Here is a 21,651-nt window from a genome sequence, read left to right as displayed (position 1 = left end):
ATGAAATAAATGAGTATGTAATATTTAACGTAAGAACTGAAAAGATATTTTTTAATAACGTGGTTCATTCCGATCACGTGCAAACTCAGTCCGTCCTCTGATCTCGCGAGAATTTCTGAGACGCAAAAATGTCCTGACTGGACTAAGTTGATATCCACAGCCGTGTGAAAGGCAGAACACCACACTTATTTATATCGGCCTAGAATATGTAAGTATCTTCACTTCTTTTTAAGAAATTATATATTAAAAAATGATTGTTTGGTTAAAAAAAGACACCATTCGGGAATCACATGTTGGTGACGGCGCTTGAGTCCTGTGCAGATTGGGCAGTTACATGATTGTCAGTTTGCTTACTTTAGCTAACTAATGTTAACAATATACGTAACGTTAAGCTAATATGTTGATTGTGGGTTAGCGTATGACATTTGCAAACAGATCAATGCAATGCCGGACCATAAAACCATAGACAGAATTTTAGCTTAAACCCACGCGTGCTTTTGTTGTTCCAACTTTAACTTTACATCAACCTTACGCAATATCCGGTGCCTTCACAGTGAGGATCAGGGCTGTCCATAGGCGGGGTTTCGTGGGGAAGACTGTCTGCTACCTGTCAATTTGCTGTATGTAGACAATATATTACTGAACACACGGCTGAATAATAATAACTAAATAATCACCTTCATAGAATTGATGTTGCAATGGTCTAGCTCTCTCTAACTTTAAATCCTTGTCGTGCGTCCTGCACATTTCTCTCTGTATTCCCAGACCAACATGCTTTTTTGTGAGCAGCCCTTGGGATTTATAAGATTAGATTATAAGGTATTGCAGCTAGGCCTATAGTTGCTTGTCAGGGTTTATAAAGGCACATTTTAAATGATAGAGGGTTGGATTAAGCTGTGGTGACACAATGTTTCGTCATGGCAACTTTGAATTGTTATAATACAAGATGGCAACAGGTTAAGGCACTTTATGCAGGACGGCCTAAAACGGCCTCAGTTTTATGGTTCTTGTCTTTTTGAATGGAGCAAATTTACACAAAACAGAGCCCGCAGAAGTATCTCATGGCTCCTTTTCTACAGGTGAAATATGTGTAAGTGTTGTGAAAATTAGTTTTTTTATTATTCTGGACTCTCCAGCATGCCCTGTGAAGTGAAGCCTCGGTTTGTGGTTCTCTACGGATCCCAGAAGGGTCAAGCCGAGTCCCTAGCTGAGGGCTTAGCGGAGGTGGCGGAGGAGCACGGACTGGCCGCTGAGCTCAGTTGCTTGAACCACAACGAGAAGGTATCAAACATTCTAAACTTTTCACTTTAAGCGGAGCTGTGAAAGCCTCTCTTCCACCTCCTGGCTGCTGACACACAATAACACATGGATGACATCTTAATAATTGTGATGTTATTGTACATGCATGTTTGCATAGATTAGTGGAAACACAACTCACAGGTCAATCATTTACCGGTTTCAGTACAATTTGGAGACGGAGAATGCCCCAGTGGTCTTCATTGTGTCTACTACTGGAGATGGGGAACCACCAGACAATGCCCTCCAATTTGTAAAGCGCATCAAGGAGAAGACCCTCTCCCCTGACCACTATAAACACCTTTGCTATGCACTCTTAGGTAAATTCTATGATGACAATGCGAGGAAGCTGTTGTTTTTTTTGGAGTCTTATCGGTTGATATTTTGAACTTGATCTGAATGAGTGATTAAAATGCGGAGCAGTGTTTCCTTTCCCAAAGAGCCGTTGTCCTGATAAACCTTCATCTGTTTTTCTCTGTGTGCTCCAGCTTTAGGGGACACAAATTATGCAAACTTCTGCAACTGTGGGAAGACAATTGAGCGTCGTCTGCAGGAACTTGGTGCAAAACAATTCTATGCGACAGGCTATGCAGATGATGGTACAGGGTGAGATCTGCAGCACAGACATCCAACTTTCTGCATTGCCACACCCCCTCGTTTTCTCTCAATTTTTATTATTCATTGCACTGCTGTGTCTAATTTTGAGGGCTTTGTTCTCTCCAGGCTAGAGGTGGTTGTGGAACCCTGGATCGAGGGACTCTGGAAGGCAATCAAAGGAGCTTTATCAAAAATGGCTTCCGACAAGACTGCCTTTTTGAAAGGGCAAGCAGCGGATTCACCCGGGGGAACTCCCGATTCAACCATACCGAATGTCCAACTGAACCTCTTGAGAATAACTGACCACGAGAACCGCGAGTCGATCAAAGCACCCGCAGAACCCGCGTCCAAATCTGCAACCGCTGCTTCATCCTCAGCTCCTGGCACGCACGCCGCTGTTTCTGATCTCAGGCCAGCAGTACCTACAGGGAGCTCTGTGTTGGCATCGCAGTCTCCTGGTGCTTCCACCGCTTCCACATCCGCACCGGAGACACCGACCGGAGACGACGGACGTCCCCGCGCTTCACCGGCGGCCGCGCTGACGTGCTCCCTTCCGCCGCTGTCTGAGTCGTCTCTCAACGTCCCCGCCCTGCCTCCCCCCTACCTCGACGTCTCTCTTCAGGAGGCGGAGCCAGTGGAACAGGTGAGGAAGGAGGCTGCGGGAGAGAAAACGCCGCGCCTGTTTGCCGTGTTTCAGGCTTCATCTTAAGATGGTTTCCTTTCAGGTGGCCGGACCGCCAAACACGGAGGCTCTCGGTGCGGCTCCCGTCTGCAGGGCAGTTCAGCTGACCAGAGGAGAGTCAGTCAAGACGGCCCTTCTCTTAGAGCTCGACGTTTCTGTAAGTTTAAAAGGATGTTCAATTGTATAATCTTGCACATTTTGATTGTGATTTGGATTTGAGATGGATCTTTACCTTTTTTTTTCATTCGTAGGCCCACCCGATGGTGACCTACCATCCAGGGGATTCGTTTGATGTGTTCTGCCCAAACAGAGCTGCCGAGGTGGAGGAGGCCCTCCACCGATTGGGCCTCAGTGACCAGAGGAACCACAGAGTACACATTTCTCTACGTAAAGACACAAAGAAAAAAGGTAGACATGTGCCCGCCAGATGAACATGCATCCATTTCCAAACAATTACACAGCACCGAAGACACAATATCCCAATGACGATTCTTCTGTTTCTTCTATGATAATCCCCACATGTTTCCTCCTTCCTGGTAATAGGTGCCCAGGTGCCGTCCTACTCGTCCCAGAACATTTCTCTGCTGTACCTGCTCACGTGGTGTCTAGAGATCAGAAGTGTGCCAAAGAAGGTAACGCATGTCTAGACATTGTATTTATCTGAATTTAATTAAGAAGAGGGATCATCTGTTGGCACAAAGGGTTTCCTGGTTTGTTATTGTTTTTAACCCATATTTGAAGATGATTTTCTTATGGAGGCATATGGGTCCTCTATAAGTCCGCAGAGGGTCTGGGCCGAGACGAATAACATGGGTTCATAGCTCGGGGTGAAACGATCACGCGAGATTGAATTTACTAAATGTGCGCCCTGAACTGAAACGATGGCCGACCTTCCTGGTCCTCTGTGGCCATGGAGATAAACACAGCCAGTGTGTGGAAATGTCAGACGGCCTCAGACTCCAGCTTTGCAGGTGCCTTATTGCTGGAAGGGGATTGGTTGAGTTTGAGTTTTTTTGAAATACTAACTTTTGCCTCTTCCTGTACTCGTGGTCCAATTTCCATCTGAAGTTATTTCCATTTTCCATTGTGCAAGTTAAATGCATAATGAAAACATAGTCTCTGCAAAATGAAATTGGTTAATTTCGATCTGGCACGATCTGCATCAGTAGTTCACCGCTCTGTAAACAGCAGACTGATGCAGCAGTGGTTCAAGCACACAACGACACGGCACTCATAACTACTACATTAGTTACATGGCGATGCCACACAGTTTAAAATGAGATATTTTCTGTTTTGTTATTAATTCCAAAAAGCTCTGGAGACCTTAGGGCACAAGTCTGGATTTCTTTTTGTATTGTTAGAGAAGCGTTTCAACATTGCAAATTGAATTGTCCTGTTTCAGAGTTAAAGAAAGATATTTGATTTTTACACCTGTAATTCAACCAGTTTTGCTGTATTTCATCAGTTTCCAATGATATTCATAACGAGTTCAAACATTGAGGTGTAGGAGGACTTTGAAGGCTATTTCTACGGAGACAAATGTGAATGTTATTGCTGAAGCTACTCACACACTGTGTCAGATACGGACAGTATTTCTTGATTTTATCCAAATAGTGCTGTCTGTATGTTATGGATCGGATGATGGGGATCATAATTCTTCCAGTGTAAGCTACACGACTGGGCCACAAATCTCTCCATACAAGCTCCCATTAACGAATAATGGATCGCTTGCATTTTACAGAACAGTCAGGATGACGAATATTCAGACATCTTGATTACAATCTGAGATATTATCAAAGTGGTTTATCATCGGGGAATAGAATGAAATCATTCCAAAAGTTAATTTTTTTTTATTCCTGTCATTTGCATCACAGAGTACCAAATGATAACAATAACGAATGAAATTACATTTAAACAGAAAGTGCATTGTAAATACAACAAAACGCCTGAATTCCACAACCAGTCTGGTACCAAGGTCCACAGCTCCAATGTTCTTGTACCTAGAAAACCAACCAAGGCTTCCGCCATGACCTTTACACTGACCACGGGGGAGCGAAGAGCGACTCCCTAGTGGCTTAACCGTCCGCTTCCTCGTCTCTCCGCCAGGCCCTTCTCCGAGCGCTGGTGGAGCACACGGGCCACAGCGGCCAGAGGAGGAGACTGCAGGAGCTCTGCAGCAGACAAGGCAGCGCCGACTACAACCTGTACGTGAGGGACTGCGGCCTCAGCGTCCCGGAGCTCCTCGCTGCCTTCCCGTCCTGCTCGCCGCCGCTCAGCCTTCTCATAGGTCAGAGAGTTACATTCGAATTAATCTGTACCGACAGTTTTTCAACAGTTACTTTAAAAAAAAGAAATATTATTATTCTTATAATAGATTCATGTTCATTCATGCAGGCTTTCACGCAGCCCGAGGCCAAACCGTATGTAATTACAGTGATTGACACCACGTTGAGATTTAGACTGCACCTGCTCCAAATATCAGTGGAATAATTGACCTCCGAGATATCGGCTCATGTCAAGTGCATCTTCTGTATTTTCAACTCATTTTCAGCTATGCAGATTTGTCTGTGTGGATGATTGTCATCAGTAGGGGGCACTGTAGACCCAGAAAAGCAAATTTATAAGCCTAAGTCTGGAGGACATTTAATTACACTGAATGGTCTGAGGGTCAGAGGGTTCCACAAAGGATGATCTTGTTTCCCTTTCTCATTTTGAATTAATGTAGCTCCCATATGACTTTTGTGTCACATTTCATACAGAGTCAGTATCATAGCTGAAAGTCGAGACGTGTTTTCTTAGTTTACTCATAACTTCCCACCCCGCTAATAATATTGATCTTTTTTTTGGCTGTTGTAACCCTTCTTTATGGCCAAACACTTGTTTCAACACTCAAATGTCCTCTGCGCTCATTGAAGTAGTTGGACAGTCGTTCAGTATCGACCTAATAAGCTTTGACTGAAACTTACCAGACAGTGAAATGAGTTGGCTACAGCTGTACCAACAAGTTGTCCTCTAAAACAGCTGTGTCACAGCTCTTGGCCTTTTCCGGTGTCAGTTATTTTTGGCCTTTACTTGCCAACCACAGCACTTTTTTTTTCCCTCAGTAGTGAACTGATGCGGAAATTTGGGAATCTGGCCGATCGTGCCCTCGTGAAAAATGCACCGTTCAGGGCAACAGCTGTTATTTGGGGATACGGGGTGAGCTTTGCAAGGACACAAACGCGTGGGCTCAGTTTAGATCCGTTTGATCTTCGCTTGGTGGTCAACTCTGAAGCGGTGCAACACTTCTTTTTCTTTTCTTTTTTTCACCGTTCATGCTCCATTACCCCCGAAACCGAAACGGGAAGTGTTCGCCGATCAGAGTTCATGCTGTTGTACGCTAACTATAAATAATGAGGAGAGATGCATCTAAGCCCAGATGTCTTTGGCCAAGTTACCTGCTTCTTAGAGTCAGCGCTCTTGTAATACGGCCCATTGTTTCCCGCTGCGTGTCGGATGAAGTCATCGCCACAGGGAGCTGAATGCTGTTCATGAGCACCTTTTTCATTTTACCTTATGGCACTAGGGCTTGAATAAAATTGTACCAGGGTGCAGTTTTTAAGTGAATGTGTCTGTATCCCAAAAGGACGTGCGTGCGTGCGTGCAGGACCTTTTCTCTGAAGTAACTTGTAATTACAAAAAGAAGAAAGAAAACGTAATGCTTCAATGCCAACAACTTGACAACAGACTTTTGAGATGGAATAGATGATGTGGTTGTTCAGTATGATCGTTGTTACCACTGAAAATGATCATTTTTGAAAAAGTAGCAGGGACCCTGGTACCCCCCCCACCCCCCCTTTTGTTGCAAAACATATTTTTTGGAATTTGTCTGCAACAAAAAAGCCGCTTTGCACACAGAGGTATTAAAAGTGATATATATCCTTTGTATCTAGCAGCAGTATCTTCAAGGCGCAGTGATGCGAGGTGATGGATGGATTCTCCCCCGTTTTGGGCATATTGTGTCACTCTGGCAGCTGCACAGGGTTGTGTTAATGTTCATGATGCACCGTCTGATGGAGACGTGTGTGCACTTCCACTGGCTGCGGGTGGATAGAAATCCTGCGTATGTTGTGTGTGGTGGTTCTTCCGAACACATTTTGTCCTCAAGGGGATTACTTTTTGTTCTGTGTTTTTTTTTTTACTTTTTGAGAAATGTTGAAAACATGAATGATTTTTAGCATAAAATAATAACAGTAAAATGTTTTATTCTTCACAGAAGAAGCTTATATACCTCAGCAGGGTCACTGTGTCTTAGCTCAGTTAAGTTGAGACATTCAAACATCTTTTTTGTTTTTCTGGTGCATCTCATATGGGATCATAAGGCGCTGCGATATACCACACATCAAAAATATAACAAGGCATCTTTGAATGTATATTTTTGGGAATACCATATTTTTGTGCCGAAGAATATCTTGATAGATAGATTTTTCTTTGTCTCTGATGCAGCTGGCTAACTTAAACATACATGAACTCTGTCCCACTGAAAAAGAAGGGAAAAAAGTCACACATTCTTTTTAGCATTGAGCAGTGAACAAACCTGCTTTTCTTTTTTTCAGATTGACATACACTTTAGTTTTGAAAACTAAGGACTGTCTGTCTAGAGAACATGGAAATAGTCTTTCTAATCTAGATCAATTGGGAACCAAATCTCCTTCTGTACCTTATTCATATTGTATTTAGTTGAATGAAGTCTGGGTTTAGTCCACATGTCATTTGCCCACCTTGCTCTCTAAACATGAAGAGTTGAGCCTGTTGTTTTCTTTTAGAATCCGAAGGAATCTAGATTGATGTCTCGAGAATGCTGCTGTTCGCGCAAGTCTAATGTTTTCCTGTAAGTCTAGTGTTTCATGTATCACCATAAAAAAAGAGAAAAAACTCACTCAAAGAGATGAAATGGACGTCAAATGGAGGCGCGAGCCCCCTGAGGCGTTCACACGTCAGGCAGCAGTAGAAAAAGAGGAGAGAACTGATGTGGTCCAGCTGTTGGTCCTTTCCAAGCAATTTAGCAGAAACGTGTGTCACTGTGAGGGCTGAGCTGGTTCATACGGTGCCTCTTTACTTTTCCAGGTCTCCATCGCTCTTTTTTTTTGGCCCCATCTTATAGCGAACGGTGGTCAAAGCGTAGCGAATAAAAAAAGTCAACCCCTAATACCTCAGTAATTTCTCTGAAACATTACCACAATTTCCCCTGCATATCGCCCCAAAAGAGGGCACCTTCATGGCTGGCATTGAAATAAGGTCTGCATAAGCAGTCTGTTTCCTATTGGCTCCACAACTAGACACTTGGGATTCCATAACCCTGAGTTTGTAATTTCATAAATATAGAAGTGTGTCCTAGAAACAGGACTGGATAGATTGTGTAGGCGGGACGCCTCAGTGGGCCGAGATGACTTTTGCTTGTTTTGTGTGCTGTCCGTCACGCGTGTCTGTGGAACCAAATCAAAAGCCGGACAGGAGGATGATTGACAGTTTTGCTTTCCTTTTCAGAGCATTTGCCGAAACTGCAGCCCAGGCCTTATTCAGCAGCCAGGTAAGGGCACAGAAACGTTGGAATGGGTACACACAAAAAAAAGGTTCTAAAGCAATGCTCATTTTGAATAACAAGTATGTGTCTTATTCTCACTACACCATCGTAGCTGCATCCTAATTCCACTGCGCTTTCCCAGCTGCTTAAATAGGTACACATAAGTAAATTGTAGTTCATGGAGAATAATTGGATTTTTGGATGTGTTTTGTGCATGAATTAATAAAAAGTCTGCCTAAATTTTGAACGAACAAATTCACAAGAGTGTTTGGTTATTTGAATATTTTAATGAGATATGAGTGACTTTGACAAACTCTCCTTCTCTATGTCTTTGTAATGATGATATTTCAATTACGGCATGGAAAGGGAATAATGGATTCATCTAATTTATTGGAATATTTATGTTATTAATGTTATTAATAATTATTTACGTAAATGCCACAGATGTATCAACTCCCCTCTGTTCATCATCATCATCATCATCATCATCATCATCATCATCTAAAAAATCACAAATGATTTATGTCAAATCAGAAAATCCAATGATATTTCACTATTGGCAGCAACAAAATTCTTCGATGTCCACTGGAGATCTGAGATCTCCTTCATAGTCTTCAAATGATCCTGAAATGAACCTTCCTCAATTTTATGAAGTGTGCCATAATTCTTCTCGATTTAGCAATAATTAGTTAGTGCATGTGTACATCTGTTGAAAGTCTGTTATGGATTCCCTTTTCGTCGGACTATCTAGTCTGTGTTATGTTTCCTTTTTAAAATCTCCAGGGGATATATGGTAAAAAAAATAAATGCCTTTAAGTACTGTGTGGCCTTTGGCCTTAGCCAGTCATTGATTTGCCCTTCCTGTTAAGCTTGTTCCCATTAGGTTGTCTTCAAAGCTTGTGTGGAAGAGCAACATAATGTCAAAACGTCACTGCTCCTCTCATTAGTCCCTCACTGTGTGTGTGTGCGTGCGTGCGTGTGTGCGTGTGCAGAGAGACAGTGAACAGGCAAGAGAGATGGTGGCTGTAGTTTATCAGATGGCGCAGAGACATTAGAGGCCTGCATTATTGATGCTGTGGTCAATAGAGGTCTCCAGTGGCCCACAGGAACTGAAGAGTGAAGGAGGAGAGAGCGTGAGAGTTCTTCAGTTGAGGCTGGATTCTTTTTATGGTGCAGGACAGACTGGAAGTTACTACTTTTTGAAAATCCCAGGCAGTGCTTTTTAGCCTGGTCCATGATGAAAAGACGCCATTGTGTAGATCAGCCCAACCAGGGAAACGTATGTGCTTCTGTATCTTCTGTAAATAGAAAAATAGTATGTACTAGAATGTTATGTACGATTAATATATCGCACCAGTCGTTGTTGTTGAGAGTCCAAGAGAATTTGTAATAGTTCTAGGAATTTGGTAAATAGAATAGATAAAAAGTCTTGGCCCAACCGACCCAAAAATACTGTATATTGTAGCAATATCTACTTAGACGTATTAAAGTGTTTAAGTTTAAAATTCTTTTGAAAAGAACATGACGGATATTTAGTGATGAAGGGCAATGAGGTAGACCCTCTGACAGTGCTACAGGGCTACAGCGATGAGAAATATGTTGCGAACCACCGGCCTAGATCATGATTCAGCACATCTGAATGACATGTCCATATTCGTAAGCGTCACTTCACATCAAATGGCCGTGTCCTTATTACTTTGATCGGCTTCTGTCATTACATCTTAAAAGGTGGTCTGTTTGTGAGACCGTTGTCGTATGTGCCATCTCTACAGCTCCTGTCTCCGGCACCCGGGGAAGCTGCGGTTTGTCTTCAACGTGGTAGAATTCCCAGAATGCTCTGGGCGGCCTGCGGGGAGGCGGGGCCTGTGTACCGGTTGGCTGTTTGACCTCATCAATCCCGCCCTGCTTTTCCCCGGGAAGGATGAGTCCTCCGGCAGCCCTGCTCCGCCAAAGGTAATGAGTGCTCCGGAAAATGGAGCGCTGAAACTGGATTGTGCAAATTTGTGAACTCTCGGGTCTCTGCTGATCTATTTCTTGGTCGTGGCTGAGAAGAGCTCTTCGCTGCGAGAACAAGTGTTCAGGTGCTGTGAGAGTGGCAACCCGCTGCCATCATTATGGAGAAAGAGAAATGCACGAGGCCTTCCTGGCTTTGGTTAATATGCCGCTACAACTCATTTTGACGTTGCCCTCTGTGTCTCGGTCTCGAGTTCTGTTAAATAAAGATGCCGAGAGAGCCAGACAGCTCATTCTCCTCCAGATATCACAGCGGAAGAAGAATACGAGTAAAATGGGAGGCAGGTGCAGAGCAGAATATCTGAAAAACGTGCGGCGTCTTCACGAAACTGAATGAATTTGTTAACCTGTTTCTGCTCTCACGTTTTAGGCAGCTCTGGAAACACACTTCAAATGTGTGATTAAAAAAATAATAATAATGAGCTCTAGGCCAGTTGAGTGTGTGTGTGTGTGTGTGTGTGTGGTTGATTAAAAAAATAATTCGAATTAAAGCAAGTAAATCCTTTTATACCTCAGACTCTGCGGATTCCTCAGAGCTTTTCCCCATTAGTATGTCTTAGAATATTAATCAGATCAATTAATAGATCGGCTGGTCCGCGGTGGCTCCTCAGCTTTGTTGTAATCACTCTCATTATTTTAAATGCCTGCTAATGACCTCTGACTGTAGATCCACGTGAGTTTGAGACCCAACCGCTCCTTCCGGCCTCCCTCGGACCTGTCGGCGCCCTTCATAATGGTCGGCCCGGGGACGGGAGTCGCCCCCTTCATCGGCTTCCTGCAGCAGAGGTAAATATTCAAGCTCCGTGCACCCTCCGTAAAATACTGAACCCAGTAATGAATATCCGAAATGAAGTTGAATCCCTATCATCCGCGCGTTTTTTACAGTAATCCGCTCAGGCAATAAAACGGCACTCGAAGCCCGACCACATCCTCACAAAGCACTGCGAAATCCAGCGGTCGGGGATTATTTCTGAAGATGCAGAAGTTTACGAAAGGCCCAGCAGTCGAAGCGTCTGACGCAGCGGTATCGATCGAAAGCCCAGTAGGCGGTCGCCACGCCGTTGGAGCCAATCGCTGCTTGTTATCGCCGATGAGTACTTCTCGCCAGCTCGTCAAAGCGTTGCCGGCAGCGTAAATCCTTTAAGGATTCCATCATTTGGTAAAACAACGTGCACTCGCTGTGCACGGATATGACGCGCGCTGTGTGTTGACCCCGGACTCTTCAGAGAGCCGAGTGAGATTGACGTGTCTCTGGGGCGGTTCGGTGTAAAAAACGAGGTCGCAGCCCCAGTCAAACTGCCAATTGTCTCTAAATTCCCCCGGACGCCCGGCGTCGCAGAGGGCGATTCGCTCGGTGGTGGGTTGTCGGCGGCAGATCCCGAGGAGGGGCGAGCGGTCATGTGGGTTGAGAGGTGTTTGTGCCTCTGGGATGCAGCAGCACCGAAGTCGGCGCACTATCACTCGGGCCGAGTGTCACGCCGCTTGCGGACAGACCTCTCTTCGGGATGATCAAGGTCGAGCCAGGGGGGTCGTGGGGGGGGAGGGGGAGTACTCTGGTGTAAATATGTAATATGAAACGGTGTTACTTTGATCCTCACAGAGGGGCACAAACATCGCTCTTTAGAAATCAAAGATATCAAAACCCTCAGTCTTTTTTTTCTTTTTTTTAAAATTCAAAATGTTCTCTAATCAGTACGTTTTCTCATGGAGCACAAAGTGATGAAGCACTTTGCACGGTGGTTTCTCCCTCTCTGCGTCTCTCCCCCCCCCCCCCCCCCCCCCCCCCTGCTAGCGGCCTATTTTCCTGCAGGATTAATAAAAAGCTGTCACGGTGGGCAGCGGCGTACACGATCGAACTTGATTTCCAAACAAAGCCTCCGTGGCTGTAGCTGTGATGGGAGACAACAACTCCCAGTTTGTCCACGGGACGCCGCGTCACACGTCCACGCCCTCCGCCCCGCGGTTAATCGATGCTGCTCTCAAAGTCATTTTGCATGTGTCTGGTAGCAGGTAAGAGAATTGTCTGTAAATAAAAAAGGTCAGAAGTGCGTTCGGCAGATTCCACCCCCCCATCCCGCCCCGTAGTCCGGTATTGATTCCTGCGGAAGGATTCAATGGAGAATGAGATTTTCTGTGTTTCTCTATTTAGCCACGAGCAGTGACAGTTAAACAAGTTTTGTGCTTTAACTGAGCCGTACTCTCCTTACCAGATCTGACAAGCTTTTCTTTTAGAAAAAAAGAAAAAAAAGAAGAGAGAAATCAGTCCGCGCAGTTTGATATTTCGGTTTGCCAGCAGCAACCCGTCACTGTGACGGGTTTATTAAAGTTAGCGTGAACAAATATCGAGCTTCTATTCATCAGTTTAAGCAGGCAGCTGATTCCAATTAGACTGCAGTCTTGGCATTGTCCCTTTTCGCTATGAAAACATTTTGAATCCAACACGTTGAATATGGGTGTAATTCTGCACTGTAATTTCAGTGATTAAGCCCCAAGCTGTTGTTGTTGTTTTTGCGCTCCTGTTGTATTTCTGTGCCGTAAAAAAAAAAAAACTCTGCAAACACGGAGCCGCAAGTGAAACGAACGAAAGACGCGAGATCTCTTGGATGTTTACCAATTCTCCGACTCACCTTTCCTCGTGGCCTCGCCCTCCTGCTGATCATTTGAAACGCCGCTGAAAGGCGACCGCCTCCGATTTCGACCTCCAAACGGAGCGCTCCGTACATCCCGCCTCCCCCGCCGGGATTGTATTGCGTTATGCTGTTATGGTGTGAGTACGTGATGCGATTTGTATTCAGAGAAAGGCGCCGGCGTGGCCTGCTCGGAATGGAACCCAGGTTTTTCATATTGGTATTGATCCCTTCAGGGCAGGCGGCGAGAGGAGAGAGAGAGAGAAGAGCCCGCTGAAATGAGTTTACTTGAGGCTGTTTGCGGATCAGAAGTAGCTCGTCCAGGATGCTAATGGACGGGATCTGAGAGTTTTGGATTGAGTCGGCCAGACAGCTCTGTTACCGGGCCACGCGCACACAGACCCAAAGTTCAAACAAACTGCAAAGGGTTTGAATTAACTAGTCGACTCGTCATTTCATTAAAGAAGATTTAGTGTTTCAAATAAGCTCTGCAGTCATTTGATACATAGAAGTATAATGATGCAAATATATACAGTAAATATAAGAATCCCCCCCCCCCCTCCACCTCACACGGATCTTAATTTCTGATAGTTTGGCCCATGTATCTTCAGGATACCGCACTGTGAAGGGAAAATTGTTGAATCCAACTATAGTTTCAGTCTACATTCTTGCTGAAGGCGGAAAGTCTCTCAAAGGTCAAAGGTGGAGTTTTATTGACTCAGGAGAAGTCTCGGCGTCCACTGGTTTGATGACTACAAAAGAAAAAGTATTTGTATGTTGTATTAACCGGCTCGTCGTTCACTCAAAAGAGTAGCGTGTTAATTCTTCCGATGCCCCGTGCAGCTCCATCAAGGCCGAGAGGCGTCCGCCATTTTTATTTAGCAACCGCTGGAGAAACACACAGCGGGATTCAGCCCTTCGGTGTTTAGTGGAAAGCGGCGCCGCACAAAGGGCCCAGTCTCCATCCTCCCATGTGGTATCCTTCAGCACGGCGCCCTGGTCGCTCACCTCAACACCTGTCTCTCTCATCTCCCCCCGCCGTCCCCTGGCTCCCACCAGACGGGGGGTAATAGATAATGCCCGTCTCTTTGGAGAGCTATCTGACTGATGGCATCATGAAAGGTTAGGAGGGCGGCACAGGGGGAGAGTGGGAGGGGGCGCGGGGGGGGCAATTGTTATCTGGGAGCGAGCCGTCACCCTTTAGCGGCAGGTGCGCGGCGCAGATACCGGGCATCTTCAGAGCCCGCTTTGTGCCGCCGCGTTTGCCATCGCCGGCAAAGGATTCTGGGAGCTTTGCCAAACTCGCGAGCCACAGGAGGATTCACTTTTTTTGCTGGAGCAGTTATTTTGCACTCACACACACACGCACACACACATACACACACACAACCACACATGATGCACAAGCCAGTTCCATTTGCAGTAACTGTTTATTATTGATGGGATCCATCCTTCTGTTTGGGGGGCAATTTGATAATACATATAATGTCCTGGCTGCCGCACGCACAGTCGTTTACGTGCATTAGCCGATTTTGGCGGCGGGTATGTGGCATCACCGTGGTGACGGCGCTTAATGGTGTCACCGCGCTTCTTTAACCTCTGCTGCGAGGAAAGGCTCCCTCTCCTCCATCTGGCGCGGCAGTGTTGATTGACCGCTGACGTCCGTTGTTTGACTTTCAGAGAGCAGCAGAGGAAGGACAACCCCAAGGCCGTATTTGGAGAGACCTGGCTGTTCTTTGGCTGTCGCCATAGAGACGGAGACTTCCTTTTCAGGTGAGCCACAGACCCCCGTGCACTCATTAGTAGACATCAGCTCTCTGGACACTCGGGTCGAGGATGTATTATAAGTAGGTCCGTCACAATGATAGATCTTTGGGCTAAGGGTTAATTGTCTTCCCAATAATTGCAACTTAGGATTTAATTAGATATTTCTGCAAATGTGATTTTAAATCCAAGCTCTCTTCCATGTTTTTTTTTCCCTGACATTGAAATCCTGTGCTCAGGGAGACACTTTATTTACTCAGCGGATGAATACGGACCAGATTCACTTCCTATTTGTTGTTGCATTTGTTACATTGGCTTTAAATTCCCTTGATCGTGGAAACCGACGATCCGGCAAAATGGTTGAGGTGCGTGGAAATAATGGCGAACAGGCAATTAGGGAGTGATTCCCATAAGCCTGGTTTACAAAATGTAAGTAAAGAAAACAAACCGACAGAGCTAGAAAAGTCGAGGCCACACAATCTTCACCTATAAAAAGAAGAATAGCAGCATCCTGTTGCTTTAGATGTACATTGATCGTGAGGTAGGCAGTTGCATAAAGGTTATGTGACTTTTTTGTTATGGGTGGGTTCTGATAAACATTTCTTTTATTAATCCATCTGCAAGTGGATAGAAAATCAGAAGCCAACAAATCTCTTATAAAATCTTTAGCACTTATTGTTTCAGCCAAACGCATCACTGGTGACGCAACCACACTGATTTATCACCCAGTTACCCTTCAGCCCTTTGAGGATTTTGGCATCCTTCGTCAATTTATCTTGTTTTTATGACCACCATCTGTTTTGATCCTCTCTGTTATCTCATCTGCGTGATTTTGCGGTGCGGCAGTCAGAAAAGGTTCTCGACTTGCCAGGGATCGTAACGTCTCAATTAGTCGCTATGGTGCATGCGATTGTTCTCATGGGTTGGTGGAGATCAAACGGAGCCCAAAAGAGAGTGAGCATTGGACCTTACAGTTGTCAGCTTACATTCAAACAACTGGTTGCTATTGTGGGTCATGACGAAAAAACAAATTGAACTATACTAATATTATTCTGCCATTCTTTGATTGCCGTCTTGTTTAATTAAATTATTGTACACTGATTTCAACCTGCGAATACACCTCCGCTCTGATCATTTTTTTTTTTTATTCCACTTTTCTTGACTACACACTAATTGATCGGCTCCCGCTAAAGTGAGCAGCTCACACGTTCTCGAGCGAGTTCTCCTTCAGGATGAATCGGTTGGATTAGCATCACTAATCACACATGAACAGATCACAGAGGATGTTGTTTGTTCCCCTTTGCTCCCCGTATCCCTGGGTGGGCTCACAGTGTGGGCTCCTCAGATGAACACCGCACGCAGGGGTGACCGAAGCGATTAGTCTTAGTTTTATGAGCCACCTGCGAGGAAGTTGTATTCAATCCAAGTAGGTTTGCAGAAGAATAACATCCTGCCTGCAGTCAAATTGCGGGGCTGCATTCATCTTTGTTGGATTTCACTAAAGGTAAATGCAATCTGACGTCTGGCATTGCCTGGCACTGGAAATCCCTGCTTAGCATAGTTTGGAGCTTTTTTTTTTCTTTCCTTTTTCAAAACTTTGTAGATTTCTTTGAAAAGAAATATTCAGCGAGAATCGCAAGTTGGGGAGGAAATTTGAACATTGCATACAAATATGTGCGGTATCCAAAAGTTTTCCTTATTGAGTTGAAGTAGAAAATGTGTCCAAACTTTTGACTGGTACTGTTAGTATTACAAAATGTCGTGACAGCGTTGGACCCACTCTCTCATAGTGTAGCGGTTTTCAGCAACAACAAAAAAACAAGCAAACGCAAACAAGCAAACGCGAGCGCTTGATGCCAATCTGCCAGCTTGTCACATCTAACTTTTCCTGCCCTTTAATTTCACAGCCTCTTGATGGCGAGTGGTTTCATGCTGTAGGAGGAACTGGACTGGGAGGCCCGCTGGGTTTGCCTTTTAGGCTCTGGGATTCATACGTTTATCCATTCAGGTCAAAGGGACAGCGCACAGAATAACAATATTGTCTCATTTTCAATAGAGCCTGGGTAGTTGGCAGCAACAGACCCAAAAAGAAGCTTTATTAATCCCCAGTGAACCCATTTGATACTAAATCAACTCAGTTTTAAAAAAAAAGTGAATGCGTGAAGTGACCGAAACATGTGCAGTGAAGTGACTGCACATGTTTCGGTGTTGGACAGCAGGCTTCAGCGCAGCTACTCAGACGCCGTCACAATTGGGACACGATGATGGCATTGACATAACGCTGTGGCTGCCGCAGCCTATTGTGTGTCGGTTAAAGTGTCCTTGTGTACGTGTAGCCAGTCCGGCTGGTTTTCGTTCTCAGACCCTCCCCCCCCCCCCCCTGCCCCCCCATCCTCCAGTTTCTGCTCACAGGAGATCTAGATATTAAGACCTTTAAACAAACAAGACTCCGCCATCCTTGTCCTCTTCATTCACTTTTTTGCTCCCCTTTTTCTATGATGACTTGTAGTTTTTCTTGTTTTAATGACACACAATGCAAATGTGTGTATTTAAATTACAAAATCAAGTTGACATGACCCATCCAAATTAGGAATGCACCCATATTAGCGTCTGGTATCGGTTCCATACATTGCTCACATATTATTGCAGCCTTTGCTAATGAGTGCAATGTCAGGAACAAAAAGGGACACTTCCCCAGTAAAGTCTCCACCCCTTCAATTAGTTTAGCTTAAAGGTTGTCAGCTGCGGTTTTCCGCCACTAATGAGATCCATAATTAGTAGAAACACACACCTAATTGATATATGCACAACATATTTCTTTTAATCACTCCTTCTCGAATCAAAGGTCAAACAGTAAAGAGTTTAGGAGTAACGCAAGAGCTCTGGATGTTTCACATGGAAGTCCCTTTCAGTATTTACAGCGCGGCGTATGTGTGTTTTAGAAAAATACCGTATTTTAGTCTGGAGGTTGCTGCAAAATCCAGACTCCCGAGGCGAAGACCTTCACCCGTGATCTCCGAGCCGCGGCTTGTTTACGAGCGTCTCTGTGTGTTTCTTCTCCTTCGGACTGCTTAACTTTAAACAAGATGCTCTGAGCCCCTCTAAACTTTACTCCCTCACCTCCTCCCTCATCTGGCAATAGCTCCTCGGGCCCTGCACAACAACACTGAGGCCGAAAAGAGGAGAAGTTGGCAAGCAAACCACCGACAGGGAGCGAGGTTACACCCAACCGCGAGGCAGGGAGGGAGGGGGGATTTATTGTAAAAAAAAAAAGAAAAGCTTAACAGTTACCCGACCTTGCCTGACTCCATAATTTCTTGCACCTCTCTCGTTAAACAAGACGAATGAGTTGTTCGGCACAGTTCTGATGAGACCGTTTGCACGTCGCGGTTCTGTTTTCAGCGAGCTCGATGGAGCGCAACAAACTTTTTCTTTTTTTTGTTCTCAGGAAAAGCGGCACGAGGTCGCGTGACGACGGTTGAAGCTGTTAAATGAGAGTTTTTGATGTCGGATCCTTCAGTTCAGCAGTTTATGCAGTCGCTTCCACGTTGCATGTATTTCTTTCCCCATGAAATCGAGGTCATGTGTGTCGTTCTCCTCCCCACCTCAGAAAAGTCGAATTGTTGAATGGTTTGACGGTTTAAAAAGTATATTTTTTTCACAAAAAATGTTCCCAAAGTAGGTACAGCCAGTGCTGACTGGAACGGCCAAGCACCTGACACTCTTTGGGATCCTCCCGCTCTGTTCCAGAGAGGAGCTGGAAGGCTTCGTGTCCAGCGGCACACTGAGCCACCTCAAGGTGTGCTTCTCCAGAGATGACCACGAGGAGGGAGAGGCCGCCGCCTCGTCAGCGCGACCCAGATACGTGCAGCACAACCTGCTGCTCGCCGGCCGCCGCGTCGCCGACATCCTGCTCCGACGCAACGGCTACCTCTACGTCTGCGGGTAAGGGGCCGACAATGACAATCCAGGTGTGATGCATCGTGATATCTGGGTCTTGTTTTTGTTTTGTTTTTCTTGCATCATATTCGTACCGCTGTCCCCCTGGCGCGGTTGTGTCATTGATGTTTGAGTGTGAGAGTGCACAGCGTCTCGCTCGCAGCGGCTTTCTCCAGCGGCTGTCTTTGCTCACCTGCCACCTTTTGTTGTTTTTGTTACCCTTTTTTGTCTTCGAGGCCTTGAGTGTACAATTTTCTTAGATTTTTTTAAAAACTGCTTTTGTTTGGGGGCTGTCTCTTAAAATACATTATTTCCCTCTCAAGAGAGGCAACATGGCAGTGTAGAGTTTTAGAGATTGCATTCACATCTAGCGTGAAGTCTTCTAGTGCAGCATCTGTGTTTATCAACATCTGATATCAAGGCTTTTTCCACATCATTTTTGTACAGAGCAAGAATGCATCATACAGAATTGAAATGGAAGTTCACCAATGATGACTTTAAGCTTGAGAGGGTACAAATATATTGAGGCAAAACAATAACATTTTATCGGCGTACATTTTTAGGTCATTAATCATGAAATGAAAAAACAAACAAATTTCTGCTACCTAACATAACAGATGTCTATAATAGGTTATAGGGAGGGCGTGAGGGACAGGACTCCATGTTTCATGACGTAGCCGTAAACCAATAGCAGCAGCCACCTTCACACGGAGGTCAATGACTACCTCTGCACCCAATCCTTAAAAAGTCTAACAAACGGCACTGTCGCTCCTCCTGTGCCACTGCTGACCTCATATCGATGCATCGCCGCGCACACAGCGCTGTGTTTCCCACGTCAGGGCAGTGGCTGTCGGTGAAAAGACGACGCGCAGCAAACGAGTCAAGTCCTGTCAACGCTCGGATGGCTGAGCAACACCTTTTTCGTTTAGCTTCCTCTCTCTCGTCACCGGCAGGTCGCTCGACTCGCCTTTCGAGTCGATGCTCCTTGAAACGTCAGAACTGTGTGAATTCCTCCGAGTCAAAACAACATCACTTTAGGTCCACAAGATGATGAATTTTCCCCAATACGCTGCAAAAGCAAAATAGAGATTTCAGTCATTTCCTTCCAGGATGCACTTCTGGCTGGCAGCACTTGCTGTTTTTACTAAACAGCCGCTGTGCTTTTCACGTTCAGGGCTGCCTTAAAAACCTCTTATTGATCGTATGGACCCTCTCCACTAAATATATTTTCCCGCTACTTTCCTCCCCAGAGATGCCAAGAACATGGCTAAAGACGTGAACAACGCTCTGATGGAGATGATCCAGACGGAGCTGCAGGTGGACCAACTGGAGGCCATGAAGACGCTGGCGGCCCTGAGAGAGGAGAAGCGCTACTTGCAGGATATCTGGGGCTGACAGCAGACCTCACAACCTCCATCGGTTGTGTGAGGGTGTAATTCTGATGCGACTGAGGGGGGCTCTGACCTAGATGGAAAACAACACCGCAATCTGCAGTATATTTTACCAACACATATTACCCATTGAGGGGTGAAGCAGTCGGTGTTTTCATAGAATGTGCCAGCCAAACCACCACGGTTTACCCGGGAGTCGTCATCATGAGAAGCAATTCTTATAAATGTGGTTTGACTTTGATCATTGTAAAGCACCCACACGATTTCACTGAAACTCCTCTGGATATTGGGTACTTTTTATCCTGCTTTTGAGGTAATGAAGACAGAGGAATACATGCAACCCTAAAAAGAAAGTTGCATCTTTCGAGTCCTCCCAGATGAGAAGGGTTATCTCATTTATCACTTCACCGTGTTCACTTTTAAGCACAGAGGGAGGGATTGGCAGCAACAATGTGCATCTCCGACCTCAGCAATTTGTTTTAACCGACTTTGTTTGTGCTTTTTGGCCACCGCATACCGAGCAGGCTGCCAGCATCGAGAGCAGTGAACTCCCGACTTTTCTAAGTCCTGCAAACCCGTCTGAAATCTCCCAAACTGTTGTTTAAAACAAACGCAGCTGCGCCTCGTGTGATCTGGAATTAAAAGACCGTTTGGAGTAAATTGTTGCTTTCTGTGGTTTTCATTTTAATTGTGCACACAGGTGCGCCCGTAGATGACCTTTCCCAAATGTGTTCGGGCTGTGTGGGTGTGAATGAGCATGCAGGGACGCTCCCGATTGATCGGGAGAGATTGTTTCGTATAACTTTGGAGATAATTTGATTGTTCAAGGTGACTTTGGTCGGAAGATGAAGGCGCACTCTGCTAATTGAAGGCTTTTCGCAGTGGGCTTCTCAGCACAGCGGGGCCTTCGAGGCGGGCTTCTTGCAATTAAATCTTCTAACAGCAGTCTTTTTATTTATCCTCTTCTAGGGATGGGGTAGGGGGGGGAGGTGGAAAAAACATGTTTACAATCTCTGCCGCCTTCACCGTAGACAAGACCCCCGTTCGCTACATTTTTTTTGAACGGGGTAAACAAAACCTCTACTGTCGCAGAAAACAATGCCTGATGGTGAATAATTGGTTTAATCCACTGCTGTCCACGGCAGAGCTGTCCTTGTGTTTGTCCAGGCGCAGCTGGCTGCGTCCCCCCGTCCTCATCTCTCAGTGTCTTGCTGCTGCGCCGAGGCCCCGGGAGCAGAGGAGGACGAAATCAAAATAACGAAGGCGTATGTGCCTCGCGGCCCCACCTATCTCAGCCTCCATTTGATGCGAGACTCCCAATTTGCGGTGGAGATTACAACGACTTGCAATGCATTCTGTAGGGAGAATTTAAAAAGTACACCCTGAGCTGTGTTGCCCTTATTTACCTATCCAATTATCATGCCGAACAAAAAATAAATAAAGGATTGCAACCGTAAGACGGAGGGCCTGTCGCCCGCTCATGTCACCCTGTCCGGCAACCACCCGGGACTGATGAAGTTTAAAATGGTGTCTTCATAATTAAAATGTTTTTTTTTTTGTCCCGCAGCGAAAGCAAAACACAGAGCTAAGGAGGTCGTCGTGAATAAATCAGAGCGCCGGAGGTCAGTGCGACCGCCGAATGGAAGCACCTTCGTGATAGATGCCCCTTGTTAAGGATGGCTTAAATGAAGCAGAAAGATGTGTGCTGAAGGTAATGGCGGTTATTATGGGAGTGTTGAGTGAGCCGAGTGGGGAGATGCACTCTATGTCAATGAGCTC

General features: G+C 45.5%; 1 protein-coding gene across 1 annotated transcript; it reads left to right on the top strand.

Annotated features, from left to right (window-relative positions):
* The first annotated feature begins 27 nt into the window (after positions 1 to 27).
* mtrr (5-methyltetrahydrofolate-homocysteine methyltransferase reductase) lies at positions 28 to 20,551 on the top strand. Its single transcript, XM_037455661.2, has 15 exons — positions 28 to 208; positions 1,137 to 1,281; positions 1,463 to 1,616; positions 1,785 to 1,902; positions 2,020 to 2,536; positions 2,619 to 2,732; positions 2,827 to 2,983; positions 3,119 to 3,207; positions 4,682 to 4,862; positions 8,102 to 8,144; positions 9,911 to 10,091; positions 10,819 to 10,937; positions 14,459 to 14,551; positions 18,293 to 18,487; positions 19,732 to 20,551. Exons 2-15 carry the CDS (start codon positions 1,138 to 1,140, stop codon positions 19,874 to 19,876), a joined length of 2,250 nt encoding a protein of 749 aa, XP_037311558.2. The 5' UTR covers positions 28 to 208; position 1,137; the 3' UTR covers positions 19,877 to 20,551.
* The last annotated feature ends 1,100 nt before the right edge of the window (positions 20,552 to 21,651 follow it).

The sequence above is a fragment of the Pungitius pungitius genome, chromosome 19 (assembly GCF_949316345.1).
Source record: "Pungitius pungitius chromosome 19, fPunPun2.1, whole genome shotgun sequence".
Lineage (NCBI taxonomy): Eukaryota > Metazoa > Chordata > Actinopteri > Perciformes > Gasterosteidae > Pungitius > Pungitius pungitius.
The sequence above is the reverse complement of the archived record's forward strand: the minus strand, read 5'-3'. Positions and strand labels throughout refer to the sequence as shown.